Genomic DNA, 23,899 nt, shown 5'->3' with positions numbered 1-23,899 from the left:
GTTTAGGGAAGCTTTTAATGTTTAATAGGTTATTGCATTTTAATATTCTGTTGAAAGCCGCCCAGAGTGGCTGGGGAAACCCAGCCAGATGGGCGGGGTATAAATAATAATTTATTATTATTATTCTCCACGATGCTCCGGCTTTGCAGGATCGTGAGAGCAGAAGAATTCCTGCATTGCAGGGGGTTGGACTGGATGACCCTCGGGGTCCCTTCCAACACTACAATTCTGTGGTTCTGTAAAGAGCCCTGCTGGGAGAGGACATGGGGACAGAGGACAGGCTGCTGCTAGTCAGTGTGGACAATACTGAAGGGATGCAGGTGGTGCTGTGTTCTAAACCACTGAGCCTCTTGGGCTTGCCAATCGGAAAGTCAGCGGTTCAAATCCCTGCGATGGGGTGAGCTCTCTTTGCTCGGTCCCTGCTTCTGCCAACCTAGCAGTTCAAAAGCACGCCAGTGCAAGTAGATAAATAGGTACCACTGTGGCAGGAAGGTAAACGGTGTTTCCATGCCCTCTGGTTTCCGTCACGGTGTCCCATTGCACCAGAAGTGGTTTACTCATGCTGGCCACATGACCCAGAAAACTGTCTGTGGACAAACGCCAGCTCCCTCGGCCTGAAAGCAAGATGAGCACCACAACCCCATAGTCGCCTTTGACTGGACTTAACCACCCAGGGTTCCTTTACCTTTACGATACCGAGCCCAATGGACCAAAGCAGCCTAGTACAGGACAAGAAGTGGTAAGGGAACATCTAGCTACTTTAAACAAATTCAGATCTCCAGGGCCTGATGAGCTGCATCTGAGGGTCTACGCAGAGATTAAGATGTCTCCCAAGAATACCTTGGTGTTTGGCCTCTCAAAACTATGGAGGAGAACATAGCCATTCTGACTTGTAGAAGAAGAAGAAGAGGAGTTTGGATTTGATATCCCGCTTTATCACTACCCGAAGGAGTCTCAAAGCGGCTAACAATCTCCTTTCCCGTCCTCCCCCACAACAAACACTCTGTGAGGTGAGTGAGGCTGAGAGACTTCAGAGTGACTGGCCCAAGGTCACCCAGCAGCTGCATGTGGAGGAGCAGAGACGCGAACCCAGTTCACCAGATTACGAGTCTACCGCTCTTAACCACTACACCACACTGGCTTCCATCGATTGTAGCCATCAATGGCCCTCCACGAATTTGCCTAATCCTCTTTTTAAGGCCATCTAGGTTGGTGGCCATCACTGCGATAAGGAAAAATCCTGCGGTGTGGATTTGCTCCACTGCCCAGCTCGTTGGGGTGCTACTCCCCGCAGGTCTCTCTGGTCAGCAAAAGAAGGAGTCTCCAGCCAAGTTAAAGAAGCAAACAGCAGTCAAGAGACCTATTTGTTGCAGCAAAGTTCCAACACGCAAAGAGTAGGAACCCCAAGCATGGGCTTGCGTGAACTTTTAAGACCTCTCCCCATTTCCCATAATACATTTGCCAACAGCATCCTCGATACATCACAAATATGTCACAAATGAGGAGTGTTTGGCATGTAGAAACATGAGCCCATCACCCACCGCTGTCAATGACTCCAGTTCCAAACTCCTTTTAACTACCCTCTTCCCCAAAGAACAATAAAAGTGTTTACACATCTCCCCAGCTGCAAGGCTTGCTTCTGCTTTGAAAGTATCAGGATTCAACCCACCATTTCTGTCTGGGCTATGTGCTGCCCTTCATTGCCTCCTGCCTCCTATTGTGTGGCTAAGTTCACACCTTGTGGATGGTGAAGGAGTATGTGACCTTATGCTTAGGGGATCATGGAGACAGGGAACCCAGGATTCCCCCCCTCCAGAGTAGTCATTAGCCATTGGAACCAAGGAAATCCGTCAAATCGTTGAATTTTGAAAATTGCCTTCTCAATCATGCCCGCGGATGGTCCGGGAATCAGCCTGTTTTTACATGAGTAGAATGTTTCCTTTTATTTAAAATGCATCTCTGGGTTATTTGTGGGGCATAGGAATTCGTTCATTATTATTTTTTCAAAATATAGTCTGCCCACCACAAGGACGGAGGGACAGTGGAACGGCCCCCTGCTGAAAAAGTTTGCTGATCCCTAACCTAGCCTCCCCACGACGGGGTGAGCTCCCATTGCTCGGTCCCTGCTCCTGCCAACCTAGCAGTACGAAAGCATATTAAAGTGCAAGTAGATAAATAGGCACCCCTCCAGCGGGAAGGTAAATGGCATTTCCGTGTGCTGCTCTGGTTTCACCAGAAGTGGCTTAGTCCTGCTGGCCACATGACCCGGAAGATGTACGCCGGCTCCCTCGGCCAATAAAGCGAGATGAGCGCCGCAACCCCAGAGTCGGCCACGGCTGGACCTAACGGTCAGGGGTCCCTTTACCTTTACCTTCAGCCTAGCCTACCTCACAGGGTTGTTGTGGGTAGCCACCTTGAGCTCCCTGGATATAAATGCAATAAGTGATAAATAGTTTTCGCAGGACTGACGGACAGGCATGGGGCTGAGCAAGCGAACATTGCGATTTCGGCTCCCCTTTCTTGCAGGCTTACCTGCTTCTCCCTTACTTGCTGGTCTACTCGTGGGCTAAGAATGGATATGGTTGGATCGAGACTGCTCCGTCCCTTCCCTGGGCCTCATAGTGCTGAATCCCTTGCCGGCTTATGCTAAAATAAGTGTGCTCATTTCCCTCCTACAAAACGCTGCTGCTGCAGTTTGTCTTTCCTCCTAAGGCAGCCACCCAGGGCTACGTAAGTGGGCAGGTTGTCCGGCCCGATCAGTATCTGCGGCCTGACACAGCTGTCAGCGAATGCACAGCGCAACTCTTGTGGGTTTTCTTTGAACTCTGGGGTCAGCCTTCCCCAACAGGACTCTCAACCTCAGCAGGAGGAGAAATATGATGGACAAGCATGTTCTCCGCCGCCCTCTAGTGGACTCCCCAGAACAAGACACTTGGCTCACAAACTCAGTCGATTCCCTTCTCCTTTCCCCCTTCGCTCTTTTTCCCTTTTTGAATAGCAGCTGATCTGGTTTCTCCAGCCCTTCCTCCACCTGGTGCCCTCCAACTATTTTGCACTACAACTTCCATCACCCCCAGCACAGGCATATGACTCTGATGGGAGTTGTAGTCCCAAACAACAGGACAGCAGCAGTTTTGGGGAGGATGGCTTGGATAAATATGTATTAAATTTCCCCATATTTTATTTCATTTGTGAATAAAGAAAATAAAGAAAATAATAATAATAATAATAATAATAATAATAATAATAATAAATAATAATAATAATAATTTTATATCCCGCCCTCCCCAGCCAAAGCCGGGCTCAGAGTGGCTAACAATAATAAAAGTAGCACAGCATTCCAAAATCAATTCATTATAAATTCAGTTTAAATCAAATTAATGGCAACCATTGGGCTAGAGTTCTGTGAGGATTACCAAAGGAGGGTTCAGGCTGTGCCTTGGCCAAAGGCCTGGTGGAACAGCTCCGTCTTGCAGGCCCTGCGGAAAGATGTCAAGTCCCGCAGGGCCCTAGTCTCTTGGGACAGAGCGTTCCACCAGATTGGGGCCACGGCTGAAAAAGCCCTGCCTCTGGTTGAGGCCAGCCTAACCTCCCTGTGGCCTGGGACCTCAAAGATGCTTTTGTTTAAAGACTGTAAGGTCCTCTGTGGGGCAGACCAGGCGAGGCGGACCCGTAGGTACGTGGGTCCTAGGCCATATAGGGCTTTAAAGGTTAAAACCAGCACCTTGAACCTGATCCTGTACTCCACCTGGAGCCAGTGCAGCTGGTATAGCACCTGGTGAATGTGACCCTGTGGCGAGGACCCCATAAAAAGTCTCGCTGCAGCATTCTGCACCCGCTGGAGTTTCTGGGTCAGTCTTAAGGGCAGCCCCACGTAGAGTGAGTTACAATAATCCAGTCTGGAAGTGACCGTCGCGTGGATCACAGTGGCTAGGTCAGGGCTAAGGAGTGGAAACTGTAAGGCAGTTGGATGGTGCCTTGTATGCTTCCTTCCAGCAACTCCTGCAGCCAAGCTGGTGCCAAACGCATTGCTCTGCTTTCCTTTGGACCACATCAGCGAGGCCGAGAGGGGGGTCTTGTCGTCTGGGCAGCCCAGGACCTCCATCTGCACTGCCCAGGCTTGCACCCCAGAGAGGTCGCTTTAGTGCTTCAAACACAGCAAAAACAACACAGGAGGCAGCAGTTATAAGTTACCGATTTCTGCAGCCACAGCAGGCGCTGTGACTTCACTCCTGGAGGCACACTCCATTCTCTCTCAAGACAGGTGGATGTCAACAACAGAACCATGCGTTTCGTAAAATTTATACTCTGCTTCATTGCGGAAAACCTCAAGGCAGTTTCCAAACAGGGTTATTCATTTAAAACATTCACAAATGTTAAAATCAGCGGCCAGCGCATCTGCTTTCTAAATACAGTGGTGCCCCGCAAGACGAATGCCTCGCAAGACGGAAAACCCGCTAGACGAAAGGGTTTTCCGTTTTGGAGGTGCTTTGCAAAATGAATTTGCTATGGGCTTGCTTCGCAAGACGAAAATGTCTTGCGAGTTCCTGCGATTTTTTTTCGCTCCCCACCCCCTTTTTCTAAGGCACTAAGCTGCTAATAGCTTTTTAGCAGCTAATCTGCTAATCCCTTAAGCCTTTAATAGCCGCTAATAGCCGCTAAACCGCTAATAGTGCTAATCCGCTAATCCGCTAATGGGGTTGCTTCGCAAGACGAAAAAACTGCTAGACAAAGAGACTCGCGGAACGGATTCTTTTCGTCTTGCGAGGCACCACTGTAGCTTGTCTAAATTAGGCTTGTTGCAACGAGGCAGTTTAAATTTTGAAGGCAGGAAAAAAAAATTGGTGGAAACTGGAGATTTCTAAGCAGAGGTCGGATGGTCATCTGTCATGGATGCTTTCGCTGAGATTCCTCCTGCATTGCAGGGGGTTGGACTAGATAAGGCATAGGCAAACTCGGCCTGTTTTGGGACTACAACTCCCACCATCCCTGACCACTGGTCCTGTTAGCTAGGGATCATGGGAATTGTAGTCCCAAAACATCTGGAGGGCCACGTTCGCCTCTGCCTGGACTAAATGACCCCAGGGGTTCCTTCCGAACTTCAGTTCTACGTTTCTAAGATCTGCATCTGGGGAGAAGCAAATCAGCTGAAGTGGGAATCAAAGACCATTGCAGAGAGGAGAGGAACCCACTCTGAATCACACCAGGTGGGTGCAGAGCCTAGGAGACCCCAGAGGGCATCTTCTGCCATTTCCTCTCTAGGAGGAGGAGGAGACTAGCAGAGATCTATTCACCAAGACGTGGCATGGAGGGGGGGACTGCCAAGGAGGTTCTGGGTCTGGCCTCCAAGGTACATGCAGCAGCAGCAGTGAGCAATGACCATATTTTTTGCTCTATAAGACTCACTTTTTCCCTCCTAAAAAGTAAGGGGAAATGTGTGTGCGTCTTATGGAGCAAATGCAGGCTGCACAGCTATCCCAGAAGCCAGAACAGCAAGAGGGATTGCTGCTTTCACTGACCCGGAACCTGTACGCCGGCTCCCTCGGTCAATAAAGCGAGATGAGTGCCGCAACCCCAGAGTCGGTCATGACTGGACCTAATGGTCAGGGGTCCCCTTATCTTTACCTTTAAGGAGTTTCTATGGGAGTATATTGTATTTAAAAATGGGGTATCAGAGTTTTTAGGGGGCTAATCAGGTTGGGATAGCTGGGATAGCAGACTTGTTGGTTTTTGAATGTCTTATGTAGATATTTCAATTTTGTTGTTCTGTATGGGACAATGACAGTAAAGATTATCGTATTGTATTGCATCGTATCTCACTACGGATGGCCAGAATTGGAGACAGCTTTCTGGGTTTCCTTCTCCTTCAGTCCTGGCTCTGAGCTCCCCTCCAGTTTTTCCTCTCTCATTGATTGCCAACCAATCCACTTGAGTTTACCCGCACATTTGTCAAGGCGAGTCTAGACATTCCGCAAACATTTGTTCCGGGACATGGACATTTGCCATTCCCTGCAAACTGCTGAGGAACAAGGTTAGCTCACATTTAGAAGCGCGTTCACTAACTCGAGTTAATCAGCCATTAATTAACCCAAGTGCAAACGGAAGCAGGAATCATAATGCAAAAAATCTCCTCCTGAAAAGCTGGACTTACGCAAGTAGCAGAGTGAAGTGGTACGGTCTGGAGGCAGGTGAGAGGGACTGTACCACTTCAGACTGCAAGTGTTTGTAGCTGAAGAGGGGAAATCAAAATTTTGAAAGCTTAATAATAATAATAATAACAATAATATTCTGGGCGGCTTCCAACAAAATATTAAAATACAATAACCTATTAAACATTAAAAGCTTCCCTAAACAGGGCTGCCTTCAGATGTCTTCTAAAAGTCTGGTAGTTGTTTTTCTCTTTGATATCTGGTGGGAGGGCATTCCACAGGGCAGGTGCCACTACCGAGAAGGCCCTCTGCCTGGTTCCCTGTGTAGATACGTTTCTAATGTTTGGTGTTTCATGATGCTTTTATATTTTGGGGGTTGGCTTCCCGGAATGACAGGGGTAACCCAGTCAGATGGGCCGGGTACAAAATGTTTAGTCGTTTAGTCATGTCCGCCTCTTTGTGACCCCCTGGACCAGAGCACGCCAGGCACTCCTGTCTTCCACTGCCTCCCGCAGTTTGGTCAAACTCATGCTGGTAGCTTTGAGAACACTGTCCAACCATCTCATCCTCTGTCGCCCCCTTCTCTTTGTGCCCTCCATCTTTCCCAACATCAGGGTCTTTTCCAGGGAGTCTTCTCTTCTCATGAGGTGGCCAAAGTCTTGGAGCCTCAGCTCCAGGATCTGTCCTTCCAGTGAGCACTCAGGGCTGATTTCCTTCAGAATGGATCGGTTTGATCTTCTTGCAGTCCATGGGACTCTCAAGAGTCTCCTCCAGCACCAGAATTCAAAAGCATCAATTCTTCAGCGATCAGCCTTCTTTATGGTCCAGCTCTCACTTCTTCTTCCACTTCTTCTTCTTCTTCTTCTTCTTCTTCTTCTTCTTCTTCTTCTTCTTCTTCTTCTTCTTTTTCTTCTTCTTCTTCCTACAACTACTACTACTACTACTACCCACAATGCCTATGCTTAGCCTCCATGGTCAAAGGCAGTAATGCTATTGAATACCAGTTGCTAGAAACCACTAAAGGGGACAGTGCTGTTGCCTTTGGGTCCTGTTGCAGCGTTGGACATCTGGCCAGCCACTGTGACAATAGGATGCTGGACCAGAAGGACCATTGGCCTCATCCAGCAGGTTCTTCTTATGTCTTACATTATGTTCTTCGGGATTCTGGTGTCCTTTTCTCTTTTGCTCTCCCTCTTCTGCAAGCCTCCCCTACCTTCTGAAATCCCATGTCCCTGGCTTTGTTCGAGAGCTTCTGTAGCGTAGTTGCTAAGAGACTGATCATCTACAAGCTCCCCACGGCTCGCCTTGTAATTAGCTCAGTTTTCCCGAGCTTTCGTGGAGAACTCCCAGAGAAACTTCTCCTGGAAAAAAGCTCAGAAGGATTGAGGCTGGTGGAACTCCTGTGTGTCTCCTGTCAGCATCGCCCTTGAGCCAGCGCCACTAACTGGACTCATCCACTTCAGCCCGACTGGGCTAGGTGAGCTGGGTAGCACTTCCAGAGACCACCTTCTGCACAGGAACAGGTCAAAGTGCTGTGGACTCACAGCTTAGAGTTGTGAGCACCGGATTCACTTCCACAAGTAGACAGTCATCGCACAGCAGAGTACAGCAGAGTCTAAAAGGTAAAGGTACCCCTGCCCGTACGGGCCAGTCTTGACAGACTCTAGGGTTGTGCGCCCATCTCACTCAAAGAGGCCTGGGGCCAGCGCTGTCCAGAGACACTTCCGGGTCACATGGCCAGCGTGACATCGCTGCTCTGGCGAGCCGGAGCTGCACACGGAAACGCTGTTTACCTTCCCGCTAGTAAGCGGTCCCTATTTATCTACTTGCACCCGGGAGTGCTTTCGAACTGCTAGGTTGGCAGGCGCTGGGACCGAACAACGGGAGCGCACGATCAGCAAGCCCTAGGCGCTGAGGCTTTTACCCACAGCACCACCCGCGTCCCACACAGCAGAGTCTAGCAGAGTATATAAACAACTCGGAGAGCAGCTCTGTAGAATATTCTCTTTATTCTATAACTACAACTATATACAGAGCTAAATAGGTCTAAGCATAAAGAATGCTGAACGGCACTGAGTGCCTGCAGCTGCTCTTAGCAGCAACCTTATCTAAACACACAATCTCTCTCTAACACTGACTGACTGACTGACCGACTCACTGACCGACTCTTTGATGTGGTGCTGGAGCAGAATAAGTAGAGAGCCGAACATGCCTCCTCCTCTCTGCAGAATCAGCAGACTCCTCAGGAGATTCTTGGATATGGGAGGGGCGAAATCTCCTCATCTCCCGCCCATTCGCTTTCCTAGCCAAATGTACTTTTAAGAAGAGGGCTGCAAAGTGGTTTGGCTGGTGACATTGAAGACCTTGTAGGTTTCAGCAGTTACGTCTGGCTACACCCATTGTCACTGGGACAGAAGTTTAGCCCATTTCAATGACCCAAAAGGCACCAGAAGGTCTAGTTCCTGTGCATAAAAAGGTAAAGGGACCCCTGACCATTAGTTCCAGTTGTGACCGACTATGCGGTTGTGGCGCTCATCTCGCTTTATTGGCCGAAGGAGCCGGCGTACAGCTTCCAGGTCATGCGGCCAGCAGGACTAAGCCGCTTCTGGCGAACCAGAGCAGCGCACGGAAACACAGTTCATCTTTCCACTGGAGTGGTACCTATTTATCTACTTGCACTTTGTGCTTCCGAACTGCTAGGTTGGCAGGCAGTTCATAAAGGTAAAGGTAAAGGGACCCCTGACCATTAGGTCCAGTTGTGACCGACTCTGGGGTTGCGACACTCCTCGCTTTATTAGCTGAGGGAGCCGGCGTACAGCTTCCGAGTCATGCGGCCAGCATGACTAAGCCGCTTCTGGTGAACCAGAGCAGCGCACGGAAACACCGTTTACCTTCCCGCCTGAGTGCTACCTATTTATCTACTTGCACTTTGACGTGCTTTCGAATTGCTAGGTTGGCGAGAGCTGGGACTGAGCAACGGGAATTCACCCCCTCGCGGGGATTCGAACCGCCGACCTGATTGGCTGTCTCTTTTGGTTTCGCTAAGCTTTTACATCATCCACATTGGTTGCTTTCTGCCGGAGTGAGTTCCATAGTTTAACAAGATTTGCTGCATGGAGAAGGCCACCCTTTTCTTTGTCCTCCATCTTCCAACATGCTAATAAATGCTAGCCCCCAAAGTGCTCCAGCGATTCACTGCATGCCGAGAAAGACTTCTCAGAGAGAAGCTTAAGATCAGGCCCCTGCCCCTCCAAGTCCGTTGCTGCTCAAGCAACCATGGTGCTCTGATAGCCAGAGCCATCAGACCTGGCCAGCGGCTCTGCAAATATCATTATCTTTATCCAATTTGATTTATAGTTCAACTGTGCAACGAGAGGCCTGTGCGAATTTGCTCGGAGGTCATCAATCTGGCGTTCATTGCCTGGTTATTATAATGTAGCAAGCCTGTGGCTGCAGGGCCTTTGCACTACCAAACGCTGAGCCCAAACTGGGGCAGGGTTATTGAACGGGGGTGGGGGTGCCGACCCTTCGTGAAATGTACTCCCGCTTTTAGCAAGGGTTTGCGGCGCTTTGCAAAAGGTGCTGCAAGCGTTTCTGAAACTCCAGCAGCAATAGCAAGTCCCCCATACATGATGTTGGTGTTAAAGGGGCTTGCACCAGCTTCCTGTCTTTTGCCAGGACAAGTTTGGGGTTCTTGCACAAGTGTGTGCAAAGCGCTGAATAACTCAGGCACAGGATACCTTAAGGAGTACCTTACCCGGTGCATACCAAGTCCATCCCTAAGATCATCTAGGGAAGCGCTACAGTGGTACCTAAGGTTACATATGCTTCAGGTTACATACGCTTTAGGTTACAGACTCTGCTAACCCAGAAATAGTACCTCGGGTTAAGAACTTTGCTTCAGGATAAGAACAGAAATCATGCGGTGGTGGCGCAGTGGCAGCAGCAGGAGGCCCCATTAGCTAAAGTGGTGCTTCAGGTTAAGAACAGTTTCAGGTTAAGAATGGACCTCCGGAACAAATTAAGTACTTAACCCAAGGTACCACTGTATTCGTGTTTCCCTATGAGCCAGAAGCACGACTCCTGTCCATGAGGAAGCATGCCTTGCATGTTGTGGGCTCAGCTCTGTGGAACTCCCTCCCACAAGACGCATTCCACACACCACATAGTTAAACCATGGAACATGCTTCCACCAGTGGCAGAGGAAGGGGGTGCGGTGTATGCGTGCTGCCCTGGGTGTCATCACTGAGGGGGGTGACAAAATTACAAAAATATGAGTTTAAAAAAACAAAATTGGGCTCATGGAACTTTTTAGTTCAGTCAACAAATGTAACGAAATGCGGCTGGCACTGGGCACCACACCACGGGTGCCGGCACTCACCATGGGATTTTCAGTGTACCCAAGCCACACATCTCTCCTGAGAGTGACGTGGTGGCTTGGGTGAATGCAGGCTCCGCGCTGCCTGAAATGGCAGTGTGGGACTTGCATCTGCCCTCCACCTCTTCCTCAGCTGCCCTACACCTGGGGGGGGGGCAGTGGAGAGGCTCCATGCAGCACATCCCACCCCCATGGGCAGCTCGCCCACCCCCCAGCTGCTGGACACATGCACCGCACCGGGCACCTGAGCAGCTAGCTACTGGCTTCCACAAGAGACGGTGGTGACCACCAGCTTTAAAAGGTAAAGGGACCCCAGACCATTAGGTCCAGTCGTGGACGACTCTGGGGTTGCGGTGCTCATCTCGCTTTATTGGCCGACGGAGCTGGTGTACAGCTTCCAGGTCATGTGGCCAGCAAGACTAAGCCGCTTCTGGCAAACCAGAGCAGCGCACGGAAACGCCGTTTACCTTCCCGCCGGAGTGGTACCTATTTATCTACTTGCACTTTGACATGCTTTCAAACTGCTAGGTTGGCAGGAGCAGGGACCGAGCAATGGGAGCTCACCCCGTCATGGGGATTCAAACCGCCAACCTTCTGATTGACAAGTCCTAGGCTCTGTGGTTTAACCCACAGCACCACCCGTATCCCGCGGTCACCTGCTTAGATGGCTTTAAAAGAGGATTGGGCAAATTCATGGCTTGGCAATGGCTACTAGCCACGGTGGCTGTGCTCTGCCTCCACCATTGGTGACCAGAACGTTTCCGAGCACAATTCAAAGTGTTGCTGCTGACCTTTAAAGCCCTAAACGGCCTCAGTCCAGTATACCTGAAGGAGCACCTCCACCCCCATCGTTCTGCCCCGACACTGAGATCTAACGCTAAGGGCCTTCTGGTGGTTCCCTCCCTGTGAGAAGTGAGGTTACAGGGAACCAGGCAGAGGGCCTTCTCGGTGGTGGCACCCGCCCTGTGGAACGCCCTCCCACCAGATGTCAAAGAGGAAGAAGAACAATTACCAGACTTTTAGAAGACATCTGAAGGCAGCCTTGTTTAGGGGAGCTTTTAATGTTTAACAGACCACTGTATTTTAATACTTTGTTGGAAGCCGCCCAGAGTGGCTGGGGAAACCCAGCCAGATGGGTGGGGTTTAAATAATAAATTATTATTATTATTATTATTATTATTATTAGAGCTGCAGCAATGCTTCTGTAGACCAGTTGTTGGAAATCACAGGAGAGGCGAGTTTCTCTTGTGCTCAAATCTTGATTACAGGTTTCCCACAGGGATCTGGTTGTCAACTGCGAGAACAGGATGCTGGGCTACATGGGCCATTGGCCTCATCCAGCAGGCTCTTCTCTTGTGTATGGATAGGTGGGTGAAACCACGAAAACAGCATTACAGCACAACGTCCCCTCTCCCTCTTCTCCTCTTGGTTTGCTCTCAGTGATGTCACAGAACCAAAACTGATTGCCTGTGTGGCACAATGATGTCATCACGGTCACAGTACGTTCCCCGATTAGCAGGGATGGAGCCATTTAAAATGCCCTTTTCAGGTTTGGGTTGTGTTTTCTGAAGCGTGGAACCTGAACAGCAGCAGATGTGGGGGATGGGGGAGGGTGACTGGCTGTGAACAAACACATGAAATGAATGCAGGAGTGGGGGGGGGGAAGGTTTGGGGGTGGCAATTTGCAGTGATTCCTTCCTTCCCCCCCACCAGCACAGCCACTACTCCATCGCGGCAACTTCCACAGCGAAAATCAAACCTCATGAAAATTCAGTGCAGCGTGAAAGCGGAATTTAAGAAAATGAGTTTTCACCCAAGCCACCGTCTCTCTCTCTCTCTCTCTCTCTCTCCATCTACATTTCTGAATGCCCTCTTTGATTAGATCAGATCGCCACCTTGCGGAAAATCTGAGTCATTTCCTGTTTGTGAGGGAACGCTCCACAAACCAGCTCCTCCTCTCTCCCACTTCAGCCTCCTCCAAAGTAGGCTTTGTTTTGCAGCTGCTCTACTGCAGCTGTTTTCAAAACATCAGGGATGATTCTATTTGGACACAATACCGAATATTCAGTATCAAGGCAGAGAAATATGGGGCGTGCTTTGCATGTTCTGCAGCATTTCACCGATGAAAATATAGTACCGTAAGACGCTGCCCCATATTAAATGGAGGTCGAAAACCACCTTGATTTTTTTGTGTGCCCTGTGAAAGGGCAGTGATTTTTATGACGTCAGAAGAGATTTCCCTGAAATTTTCGGGATGTGCAGGGTTTCCTGTTTGCTTTAACTTTGCAGGTACTTCAGGGGTCTTCCCCCACTTGTTTTTAAAACTTTCTTTTTTAAAAAAAGACATCATGTCTGCTTGCAAGAGCCCAAAGCTTCCTCTAGTCTCCTGGCTCAGCTGTACTCCCTAGAATGCCCACATAAAATAGACTACATCCACTCTGTGCATTTGAAGCAGTCTCATATCATTTATGGGGATGTGGGTGGCACTGTGGGTTAAACCACAGAGCCTAGGACTTGCCGATCAGGAGGTCGGTGGTTCGAATCCCCGCAACGGGGTGAGCTCCCGTTGCTCGGTCCCTGCTCCTGCCAACCTAGCAGTTCCAAAGCATACCAGCGCAAGTAGATAAATAGGTACCGCTCCGGCGGGAAGGTAAACGGCATTTCCGTGCGCTGCTCTGGTTCGCCAGAAGCGGCTTAGTCATGCTGGCCACATGACCTGGAAGCTGTACGCTGGCTCCCTCGGCCAATAAAGCGAGATGAGCACCGCAACCCCAGAGTTGTCTGCGACTGGATCTAATGGTCAGGGGTCTCTTTACCTTTACCTTTTACATATCATTTTAAACAGTCAAACCTTCCCCCCCAAAAAAGATCATGGGCATTGTAATCTGCATGCAATATTAGGGGAAATCAGTTTGCAAAAAAAAAATGTGTATATATCAGGCAGAAACACAGCGGGTGGTGCTGTGGGTAAAACCTCAATGCCTAGGACTTGCCGATCGCATGGTCGGCGGTTCGAATCCCCGCGGCGGGGTGCGCTCCCATCGTTCGGTCCCAGCGCCTGCCAACCTAGCAGTTCGAAAGCACCCCCGGGTGCAAGTAGATAAATAGGGACCGCTTACCAGCGGGAAGGTGAACGGCGTTCCGTGTGCTGCACTGGCTCACCAGATGCAGCTTGTCACGCTGGCCATGTGACCCGGAAGTGTCTGCGGACAGCGCTGGCTCCCGGCCTATAGAGTGAGATGAGCGCACAACCCTAGAGTCTGGCAAGACTGGCCCAAACGGGCAGGGGTACCTTTACCTTTACCTTTACTCCTAGCATATAAGGTGAACAGTTATTCATTTATCAGGAAAACATGGAATTAGGCTGGTGCGGTATAGTGGTTAGAGCATCAGGCTAGGACCTGGGAGAGATCTGGGTTCAAATCTTTACTCACTAGGTGACCTTGTGCCAGTCATAGCCTCTCAGTCTAACCTACCCCACAGGGTTGTTTAGGAAATTGAACGAGGAGGGGTGGACAATGTATACCACCTTGAGCCCTTTGAGAAAAAGCTGGGGTAGAAATGCAATCCATACATACGTACTATTCCTCTTAGTATTTCATAATAACAAAGATTCTACTTCTGAACCTTTGAGCCCAAACATTTGTCTAACGCAGGGAATTGCAGGAATCCAGCTATTAAAAAATTTCTGTGTGCTTTTCGGAACCTTTCTTAAGGGCAGCCAATTTGATAGCTCCTGCCTGCTCTTCCCCGTATCAGTCCCATCTTAGAGGCACCGTCATTACTTCCCCGCAATCTCACATATGGGATCATTGCGATGGTAATAAGGAATAGCACTGGGATGAGTTTTTGCACAGTTTCCACTGGCCCTAACGAAATTTAGCAAGCGTGCAAGTGGGTTTCAAATTGGGCTGGCTATTTCTAGGTGTAGCGGCAGATTCTGCTGGATTGAGCCTGGGAATTTCTATATGCATAGCAGATGCTCCACCACTGATCAGAGGCCCTCTATTTCTATTCATCCATTCATTTTATTTCCCGCTTCCTTCTTTGAAACTCCAGGACACTTAGCAATGTTTTAAGCAAATGAGAGCATGCATACAGGTCACCTGGGCTTCGAGTGGCAAAGATGGGTCCAGAAGCACTCCCAGGCTATGAACATGCTCTTCCGAGGGCCTTCTAGCAGTTCCCTCCCTGTGAGAAGTGAGGTGACAGGGAACCAGGCAGAGGGCCTTCTCGGTGGTGGCGCCCGCCCTGTGGAACACCCTCCCAGTAGATGTCAAAGGAAAAACCAACTACCAGACTTTTAGGAGACATCTGAAGGCAGCCCTGTTTAGGGAAGCTTTTAATATCTGGAGGACTATTGTATTTTAATATTTTGTTGGAAGCCGTCCAGAGTGGCTAGGGGAGACCCAGCAAAATCAGCCGGGTATAAATGATAAATGATGATGATGATGATGTCCTTTGGTCCCGAGCTCACCTTCTCCCTCCCTTCTTCCTCCCCTTGTCTCCAGGTATATCCGAACCATGTACCTGGGGATCCAAAGCCAGCGGCAAAAGGAACACCAGCGGCGCTTTTACTGGGCTATGATGTACGAGTATGCAGACGTCAACATGTTGCGCCTCTTGGAGACTTTCCTCGAGAGCGCCCCACAATTGGTGCTACAGCTCTGCATAATGATCCAAAAGAACCGTGCAGAAACCTTACCATGTAAGTTGCCCCACCTGGGTGGGGGGAGACACTGTGTACGGGGAGGGGGGATACACCTCCATGTCAGCAGTGACTACTCCCCTTGATCCATCGCCAGGCCCTAGAACACGATAGCAAACGAAGCCCTGCCTTCTGTGTGGCAAAAACTCTGCCCATTCCCGCTCGATGTGTTTCCTGTGGGAGATGGGCCAATTGAGGCACAAATGCTGTGCCCATTGCCCACTTTCAGTGTGGCTCTGGGCTCCAGTTACCAAACCTTTCGAAGCCACTGTCTCCTCGGTTCCATAAACTCCTCCCCATTGCCCCTTACCCTGCCCTACAGAAAGCATTATTCAGATGAGCGGTTTTCACGACCCACTGATAACACGATAAAATTCAAAACAGCGACAATTAATTGGTGCAAAACCCAGTTGAAACTTGTTTTGTTTAATTGTGGTATTTTTTGCTCTATAGGATGCACCCGACCATAGGACGCACCTTGTTTTAGAGGGGGAGAACAAGAAAGAAAAAAATCTCCCCCTCTCTGCCCCTTCCATTTCTCCTCCCACTTCGCTGAAGGGGCGCTGCGCAGAGAGGGAAAGCTGTGCAGCGCCTCTCCAGCGAAGCGAAGCCAGGAGAGCAAGAGAGATTTTTGCACACTGACCCCTCTCGCTCTCCAGGCTTCAGTGAAGGCAACCCGAAGCCTCCGGAGCGCAGCGGGAGCTCCTGCTGCGCTCCGGAGCTCCTGCTGCGCTCCGGAGGCTTCAGGTGGCTATCCCTGAAGCAAAGTAGCCTGCATTCGCTCCATAAGACGCACACACATTTCCCCTTAATTTTTGAAGGGGGAAAAGTGCGTCTTATAGAGCGAAAAATACGGTATTTCAATGAGATTGATTGACTTGATCCAGTGATACCAGTTGTTCAAAGTCTGATATTCATTGGCAAGTCCAGTGCCGCCGCCACCCCACAGCCGCCCCCTTGCCCCTAAGCACTGCCACCACCACCCGGCTGGTGATCCTAGTGCCATGGCTTTGGGAACCATGGGTCAGAAGCATACTCAAGACTTGGAAAACCACAGTCAATGTAACCGACGGCAATGATACCATTACATAAGGGAGGAGATTGTACTGTAGCTAAATCTGATGGAGTTCAGTGGATGATGGACCATTAGAGTGAATGGGGCACTGCCCCACCAACTTCCATCTGTCCTCAGCTAGCTCCCACCTGCCTGCCTTCTTACAACTATTCCAGGGGTTGGCACTGCCCGCTGGCATAGTCTCAATGCTGCCCTTGTAGAAATCAGCAGGAAGAAGGATGAGGATGCCTGTCTTTGGCCCTCTGCCTCCACTTGCTGCCTTCCAATCTTAGCATTACTCCCTTCACATTTTGCACTAGTATCATTATCAAATTACCCTTTTAATTTTGTTGGTGCTAGCCAGCAGCAGACCAAAATTTGTGTGCATGCACGCACATACCGCTCTTTCACACGCAAGCCATAAATCACACTCACATCTGTGCGAAGTCAGAGATTGTGTTCCTCCGTAGCTCAGTCAGTAGAGGACGAGTCTCTTAATCTCAGGGTCATGGGTTGGAGCCTCATGTTGGGCGAAAGATTCCTGCATTGCAGGGGGTCGGACTAGATGATCCTTGTGGTCCCTTCTGTGATTCCTCCAGAAATTTTTACTGATGAAGATTGAAGGAGCAATGCTCTTTAGGGGCAGTCCCTCGTGAGTCTGCCAGGGGGGTCTAGTGGGAACCTGTTCTTCTACCATTCAATGCTAGAGGGCCTATCTTTGCTTGCAGAAGGTCCTAGGTTCAATCCTAGACATGTCCAGTTTAAAAGGGTCAGGTAACAGGTGATTTAAAGGGACACGGGTGGCGCTGTGGGTTAAACCACAAGGCCTAGGGCTTGCCGATCAGAAGGTCAGTGGTTCGAATCCCTGCGACGGAGTGAGCTCCCGTTGCTCAGTCCCTGCTCCTGCCAACCTAGCAGTTCGAAAGCACATCAACATGCAAGTAGATAAATAGGTACCGCTCGGGCGGGAAGGTAAATGGCGTTTCTGTGCGCTGCTCTGGTTCGCCAGAAGCAGCTTAGTCATGCTGGCCACATGGCCCGGAAGCTGTACACCAGCTCCCTCGGCCAATAAAGCGAGATGAGCGCCACAACCCCAGAGTCAGCCACGACTGGACCTAATGGTCAGGGGTCCCTTTACCTTTAACAGGTGATTTAGAAGCTTCCCAAATAGACAACAGCCATGCTAGACTTGACAGAGCAATTGCTTGACTGCAGCTTCTCTGTGTACTTGTGGAGTGCTCTGCATGAGCAGATGGGCCACACCTTGCAAAGGCCATTTCGGAGGAATATGAATTTAGTTACCAGGAGCTTTGGACTGCAACAGAATGAACACCCCTGGGCACCACATTAGCAACCCCTGTCTTAGAGCTTTGCTGGGAATAATCAGAACACCAGAGTAGAGAAGCCAATTTAAGGTGGCCTTCCAGACATCATCAGTCATGTCAAATGTTGCACAATCCCCACCTTCCTAGGTCTTCTGACAACAGATGCTTCAAATATTGGGAGCTTCTGACAATGGATGCTTCAGGCTGAGCTATCAGCCTAGATTAGGGAAGGGTTATAGAAGTCCAGGGATGCGAGTAGCGCTGTGGTCTAAACCACTGAGCCTCTTGCACTTGCCAGTCAGAAGGTCAGCAGTTTGAATCCCCGTGACAGGGTGAGCTCCCATTGCTCTGTCCCAGCTCCTGCCAATCTGGCAGTTTGAAAGCACACCAGTGCAAGTAGATAAATAGGTACCGCTGTGGTGGGAAGGTAAACGGTGTTTCTGTGTGCTCTGGTTTCCGTCAGTGTCCTGTTGCGCCAGAAGCAGTTTAGTCCTGCTGGCCACATGACCCAGAAAGCTGTCTGTGGACAAACGCCGGCTCCCTCAGCCTGAAAGCGAGATGAGTGCCACAACCCCATAGTCGCCTTTGACTGGACTTAACCGTCCGGGGTCCTTTACCTTTACCTATAGAATGAGCCATATTCAGCCATATGAGCCAATGAGCCATATTCAGACCACCAGTTCTTATATCCCAGCCAAGCTTTTTACTCATGAACTCCTAGAAAGTGAGCTGTCATGTCAACGAGTCTGCAGCAGAAAGACCTGGCAAGCGAGATGCAGCTCATAGGCTTCACCTGTTCATGGGCAGTTTTAATTGACCTGGTCCCTTCTGATTTCACAGTACCATGATCAGTTTTTAAAATCATTGCTATTATTTCATTAGCAAACAAAACTAGCACAGTTTTCCAACAATTCAAAGATAGCCGAGAGCAATTGAGCATGGTCAGGTGTAAAGATAAGGAGACAAAAGATATATATAAATAAGTATTGAAAGAAACTTGCACAAAAGAGGCAATATGGCAGTCTTCTAAGATAAGACATAAACAGCACATCAAAAACTCATATAATCATATAGTGGCAGATGAAATCATATTCTGATGGAATTTGCCACCCATGTGACTGAGTTGTTAAATAAGCTTAAGAACAACAACAATAACAGTCCAATGGGTCCACGTCCCCTCTTTAGAACCCGGAGTTAGTGGGTTAGTTTCTCCAAGGTGGTAAGGGACGCGGGTGGCGCTGTGGGTAAAAGCCTCAGCGCCTAGGGCTTGCCGATCGAAAGGTCGGCGGTTCGAATCCCCGCAGCGGGGTGTGCTCCCGTTGTTCGGTCCCAGCGCCTGCCAACCTAGCAGTTCGAAAGCACTCCCGGGTGCAAGTATATAAATAGGGACCGCTTACTAGCGGGAAGGTAAACGGCGTTTCCGCGTGCGGCTCTGGCTCGCCAGAGCAGCGATGTCACGCTGGCCACGTGACCCGGAAGTGTCTCCGGACAGCGCTGGCCCCTGGCCTCTTGAGTGAGATGGGCGCACAACCCTAGAGTCTGTCAAGACTGGCCCGTACGGGCAGGGGTACCTTTACCTTTTTTTTCTCCAAGGTGGTACCTTGGTACTCGAACAGCTTGGCTCCTGAACAAATCGGCTCCCAAACTCCGCAAACACGGAAGTGAGTATTCTGGTTTGTGAACATTTTTCAGAAGCCGAATGTCCGACATGGCTTCCATGGCTTCCAATTGAGTGCAGGAAGCTCCGGCAGCCAATCGGAAGCCACACCTCAGTTTTTGAACAGTTCTGGGAGTCGAACAGACTCCCAGAACAGATTAAGTTCGAGAACCAAGGTACCACTGTACACAGAAGCCTCCCACCAGGGAATTGTTGGTGGACAGTGAGCCTCATCGCCATGCACATCCATGCAGATGGTGGCCTGGATGTATTGCAGCGCAGGCATGTTCCTGTAGGAAGTCCTGCTTATTTTACTCTCTCTTCTCTTCCTCCTCTAGATCTTTCTCGCTACCCCGACCCGCATTGTAAATATGCTCCACACCTGCCCCCCGGGGGACGATGATGTGGGCCGCTGCGTCCCTTTTGCCCCGTTTAACTCTGTGGGTTTGTGTGTGTGTGTGTTCTCCCGGCAGGTGTGTCCTCTGTCGCCTCCCTGATGTCCCTGGCTTGGGTGCTAGCCTCGTATCATAAGCTTCTCCGGGACTCTAGGGATGACAAGAAGAGCATGAGCTACCGAGGGGCCCTTATCCATCTCTTCTGGCGTCTCTTCACCATCTCATCCAGAGTGATCTCTTTCGCCCTCTTTGCTTCCATCTTCCAGCTCTATTTTGGGATCTTTCTGGTGGTCCACTGGTGCGCCATGGCTTTCTGGATCATCCATGGTGGGACAGACTTCTGCATGTCTAAATGGGAGGAGATTCTCTTCAACATGGTGGTAGGAATTGTGTACATTTTTTGCTGGTTTAATGTCAAGGAAGGGCGGACCCGATACCGAATGTTTGCCTATTACACTGTAGTCTTGACGGAGAATGCTGCCTTGACGCTCCTTTGGTATTATTACAGAGACCCCGACACCACTGACTCGTACGCTGTGCCAGCACTCTGTTGCGTCTTTCTTAGCTTCGCCGCCGGGGTAGCACTGATGCTCTTGTACTACGGCATTCTGCATCCCATGGGGCCAAGAGCTAAGATCTTTGCCAGCTCCTGTTGCGCCGAACTGCTCTGGGGCATTCCTTTGCCCCCTGACGTTGAACCCATGGCTCCCCAGACCCCAGGGTACAGGGCGGCCCAGGCAACGCCCACCAGAGCGGCCACGGAGCAACAGGAGGAACTCACGGCTGAGACTTGCTTGCCAGTTTTCCAAGTGAGAGCGATGGTACCCTCGACTCCGTCCGGGAGGCCCTACCACCCAGAAGGCCCTCTCATTAAGATAGACATCCCAAGGAAGAGGTACCCGGCTTGGGACGCCCATTTTGTAGACAGGAGATTAAGAAGGACTATAAACATTCTACAGTACGTCACCCCGACCGCCGTAGGGATTAGATATAGAGACGGACCTCTCTTGTATGAATTGCTACAGTACGAATCTTCACTTTAAAAGCTCCTTTAAACACAAGCACACATACAAACATGCAGACACACACATACACACACACACAGACACACACGACACACGCACACACACACACTGTCACAGACAAACAACAAAAGAATTAAAAGAGGGAAATTGGGGGCGGGGAAAGGCGGGTTAAATGTTTACGGTCATGAACACAGCTCATGAAACTAACCTTCCAATAAGTTTTCTTTCTGGTTGCTGTATGTATTTAACTAATTTCATATATATATATATATATATATATATATATATATATATATATATGAGAATGAGAGATCCTCGATGTTTTGTAAGTAAAAACAAAAAGAAAAACTTTCCTTTTGTTTTTTACGCGCAGGAGAAGAAGAAGGAAAAAAAACAAAAAAACCAACAACGCAAAACCAACCAGTATTTTCAAACTTCCACGCTTTCAGAGGTCGGAGTAAAGCAAACAAGCTCCGCCTCTGAGTTTTATACCTTACACCAAGTGTAGGACATTATCATAGGGATTGGTGCTGATTGAAAATAATAATAATACTAATAATAAAGAAATATATATAACAAACAAACAAAAAAACCTACAACTGCCTTATGCCCTTAGGTGCTGAGTTTCATTATGTACTGTCACCTCCCTCATGCAAAGCTCTTTGACGGTTTTAACGACAGAAATTATATATATATACATATGCGCGCACCTACAAGACGGGTGTGCGCATATACAGTTATGTCTATATATGTATATAAATATATATATATATGAAACTAGATTTTTTAAAACAAAAATCAGATGAAGAGGAAATATAATTGCTCTTATTAGATTGGCGCAAAGAGAAAAAAAGTGAAAATGCCCACGCTTAAACTTGAAGAGGATCCATGTTCGTTTTATGATTTGGCATGGGAGTTGTTTTAATTGAACGTATTTCGGTTCCTTTTATGCAGGCCAGTCTGTTTGTAATGTTATAACTGCATTCCTGATGGGGGGTGGGGGGTTAATGGGTGGGGAAGGGGAAGAGGAAGAGGAAGGGGGTGATACTTTATGTTTCGCCATACTGAGCTTGAATCTCAGGGTGTAATCCTATTTCTTTCCAAGCCAATGAAAATCCACTTTTTGACTTGCACCCGCTGTGCCGCGACCCACCAATTGATACAGCCAGGCAGTCTTCAGCCAGTCTCTCTTGCGGACCGGGCACCCACTTCACTCAAATGGCAGAAGCTGGCTCATGGGCCCCCTAAAAAAATCCATGTGCACATCAGTTTCTTCCATTGAACTGAATGGGAAACCCATTGCATTATTAGACTGCAGCTCACCTGCCTACAGAAAAAAGCTGGAGGGGGGAATGAGTCCCACCCCACCCACAAAACAAGTTATTTCATTCGATTTTCATTGCAATTGATATTGGGATCAAAACAAAACAAAACAAAAACTTCTCTGATTTGTTTCTGGAAGCAATTTTTTTTTTTGAAAAGATGGCCTTTAACTCTTAAACTGAGTACCAAATACTAATGACGACCACGGTGAGGATTACGATAACAGAACTTAAAAAGTATTTATTTATTTATTAAGTTGCATCACGGCTTCCCCTTCCCCTCCCCCAATCATTCTCAGTCTTAATAAAACTCAGCATAGTAGCAAAAAGAAAGTCAATTTAAAGGCACAGTTCTGGAGCTTTGACTGGTAATTGGGCTTTGATCTGCAGGCATCATTTTAAGGCTTTAAAGAGGGAGACGTCAATTGAACGTTGTAACGGTGCGTCTCGTTTCGTGTCAGCCTTAAAGTGATCTTAAAACGGTATTCTGTGATTTGTTTGTGTTTTTCTATTTTCTAAAGAAGGAAAACAAAAATGAAAAAACGAAGGATGGGGATTAGCTCATCACTGGAGTGTTTCCGGCAAAAATTTGGTGCTTAACATTTCTGTTGTTTAATCGTTGTGATGGTTTAGCCAAGAATTGCTTGGCTTCGCTCATAGTGCTTTCTGCGGGAGCTGCAGAAACGAACTGGTTTTCTTTCCCTGGTGCTCTTTCCTGTATGTCCGTAGGAAGGAAGACAGCATCCAGCAACATAACAGCTTAGCGTAGAGTTCCACCAACCTCAACGTTTTGACCTCGGCTTGCAGGAAAACTGAAAAGCTAGACTCTTCGTTTTTAACATGTTTGATGATGTCAGGAGGTTCACATTTGGTTGCTTTCTCCTCTGAATTTGAGTCGCAATGGCAGGCAGTGCGTACGAACCTTCCACTGAAAGAATGTTGCTTCTATAAATGAATTCTTCTCTCATCTAGGGCAATCTCTCCAGCCCCCCAAGGGGAAAAGGTGGGGGGGGCACACAAGCAACCCACCAGAAGCTCGTTTCAGTTCAGTGGATATGACTGCATTTTCCGTGTATCTGTGCAAATTAAAAAAGCAAAACAATAATTCAGAAATACTGTTAAATGTTTAAAATTGCAGCAGCAGCAACAAAGACCCAAAATTGATTGCGTTCAAAAGAGAAGATCAACATGGGGGCACTTGGGCGTGAACTGTGGCAAAATATGTGTAACCACTTTTTAAAATATGATTTGTGAAAGGGTTTTGAAAGCAATCATACCAACTTTGTATTCTTATGTTTTTAAAGCTGAAAGTTTTTCCCCACCTGAATATACCTGAGCAGAGAAATAACTTTTACAAAGGAGATGTGCACTGCTGTGGTCTGGGCAATATTATTATTATTATTATTATTATTATTATTATTATCCTCATGATTAATTATTTCAATTGTTGAACATTTCTCAGTGTAACGTCTGAAGAGGTTCAAGGGTGTTATTGTCAAAAACAGGCACATTTTCTTTTCTTTTCTCTTTTTAAAAAAGAGCCACATTTTTACTGGTCTCAGGACAATTAATAATTATTTTGCATCTTGCACCTCTGGGCTTCATGTTGCTGTTCGTCCCGTGACAATATTTTTATAAGAAAAGTTGTGCCTGTATTTCCCATCCTTGTTTTACATTTTATTCTCTCCCACTGCCATCCACTCCAGTTGCCAGGACAGTCTCTTCATTTTATGCCCCAGATAAAACATTGCAATGATTTTCTCCCAGTTTTCGCCCCAGATAAAACACTGCCTTGATTTTCTCCCTGTTTCACCCATGGGGGGGGGAGGGATGTAAGGCGCAGCTTCCTAAAATATTATTAAATGACGGCCATCTGCCTAGAGTTT

General features: G+C 48.5%; 1 protein-coding gene across 1 annotated transcript in view; it reads left to right on the top strand.

Annotated features, from left to right (window-relative positions):
* Window positions 1-21,068, top strand: part of XKR6 (XK related 6) — a gene marked incomplete at its 5' end in the record, with an annotated part of 167,255 nt that extends 146,187 nt beyond the window's left edge. Inside the window, 2 exons of the mRNA XM_083432621.1 lie at window positions 15,039-15,235; window positions 19,745-21,068. Of these exons, the coding sequence (XP_083288747.1) occupies window positions 15,039-15,235; window positions 19,745-20,709 (1,162 nt within the window). The 3' untranslated portion in view covers window positions 20,710-21,068. The remainder of the gene's footprint in view (window positions 1-15,038; window positions 15,236-19,744) is intronic.
* Window positions 21,069-23,899: the final 2,831 nt, after the last annotated feature.

The sequence above is a fragment of the Podarcis tiliguerta genome (assembly GCF_965153285.1).
Source record: "Podarcis tiliguerta genome assembly, chromosome: 3".
In the NCBI taxonomy this organism is placed as follows: domain Eukaryota; kingdom Metazoa; phylum Chordata; class Lepidosauria; order Squamata; family Lacertidae; genus Podarcis; species Podarcis tiliguerta.
Note: the sequence above shows the minus strand (reverse complement) of the source record. Positions and strands in the feature narration are given on the sequence as shown.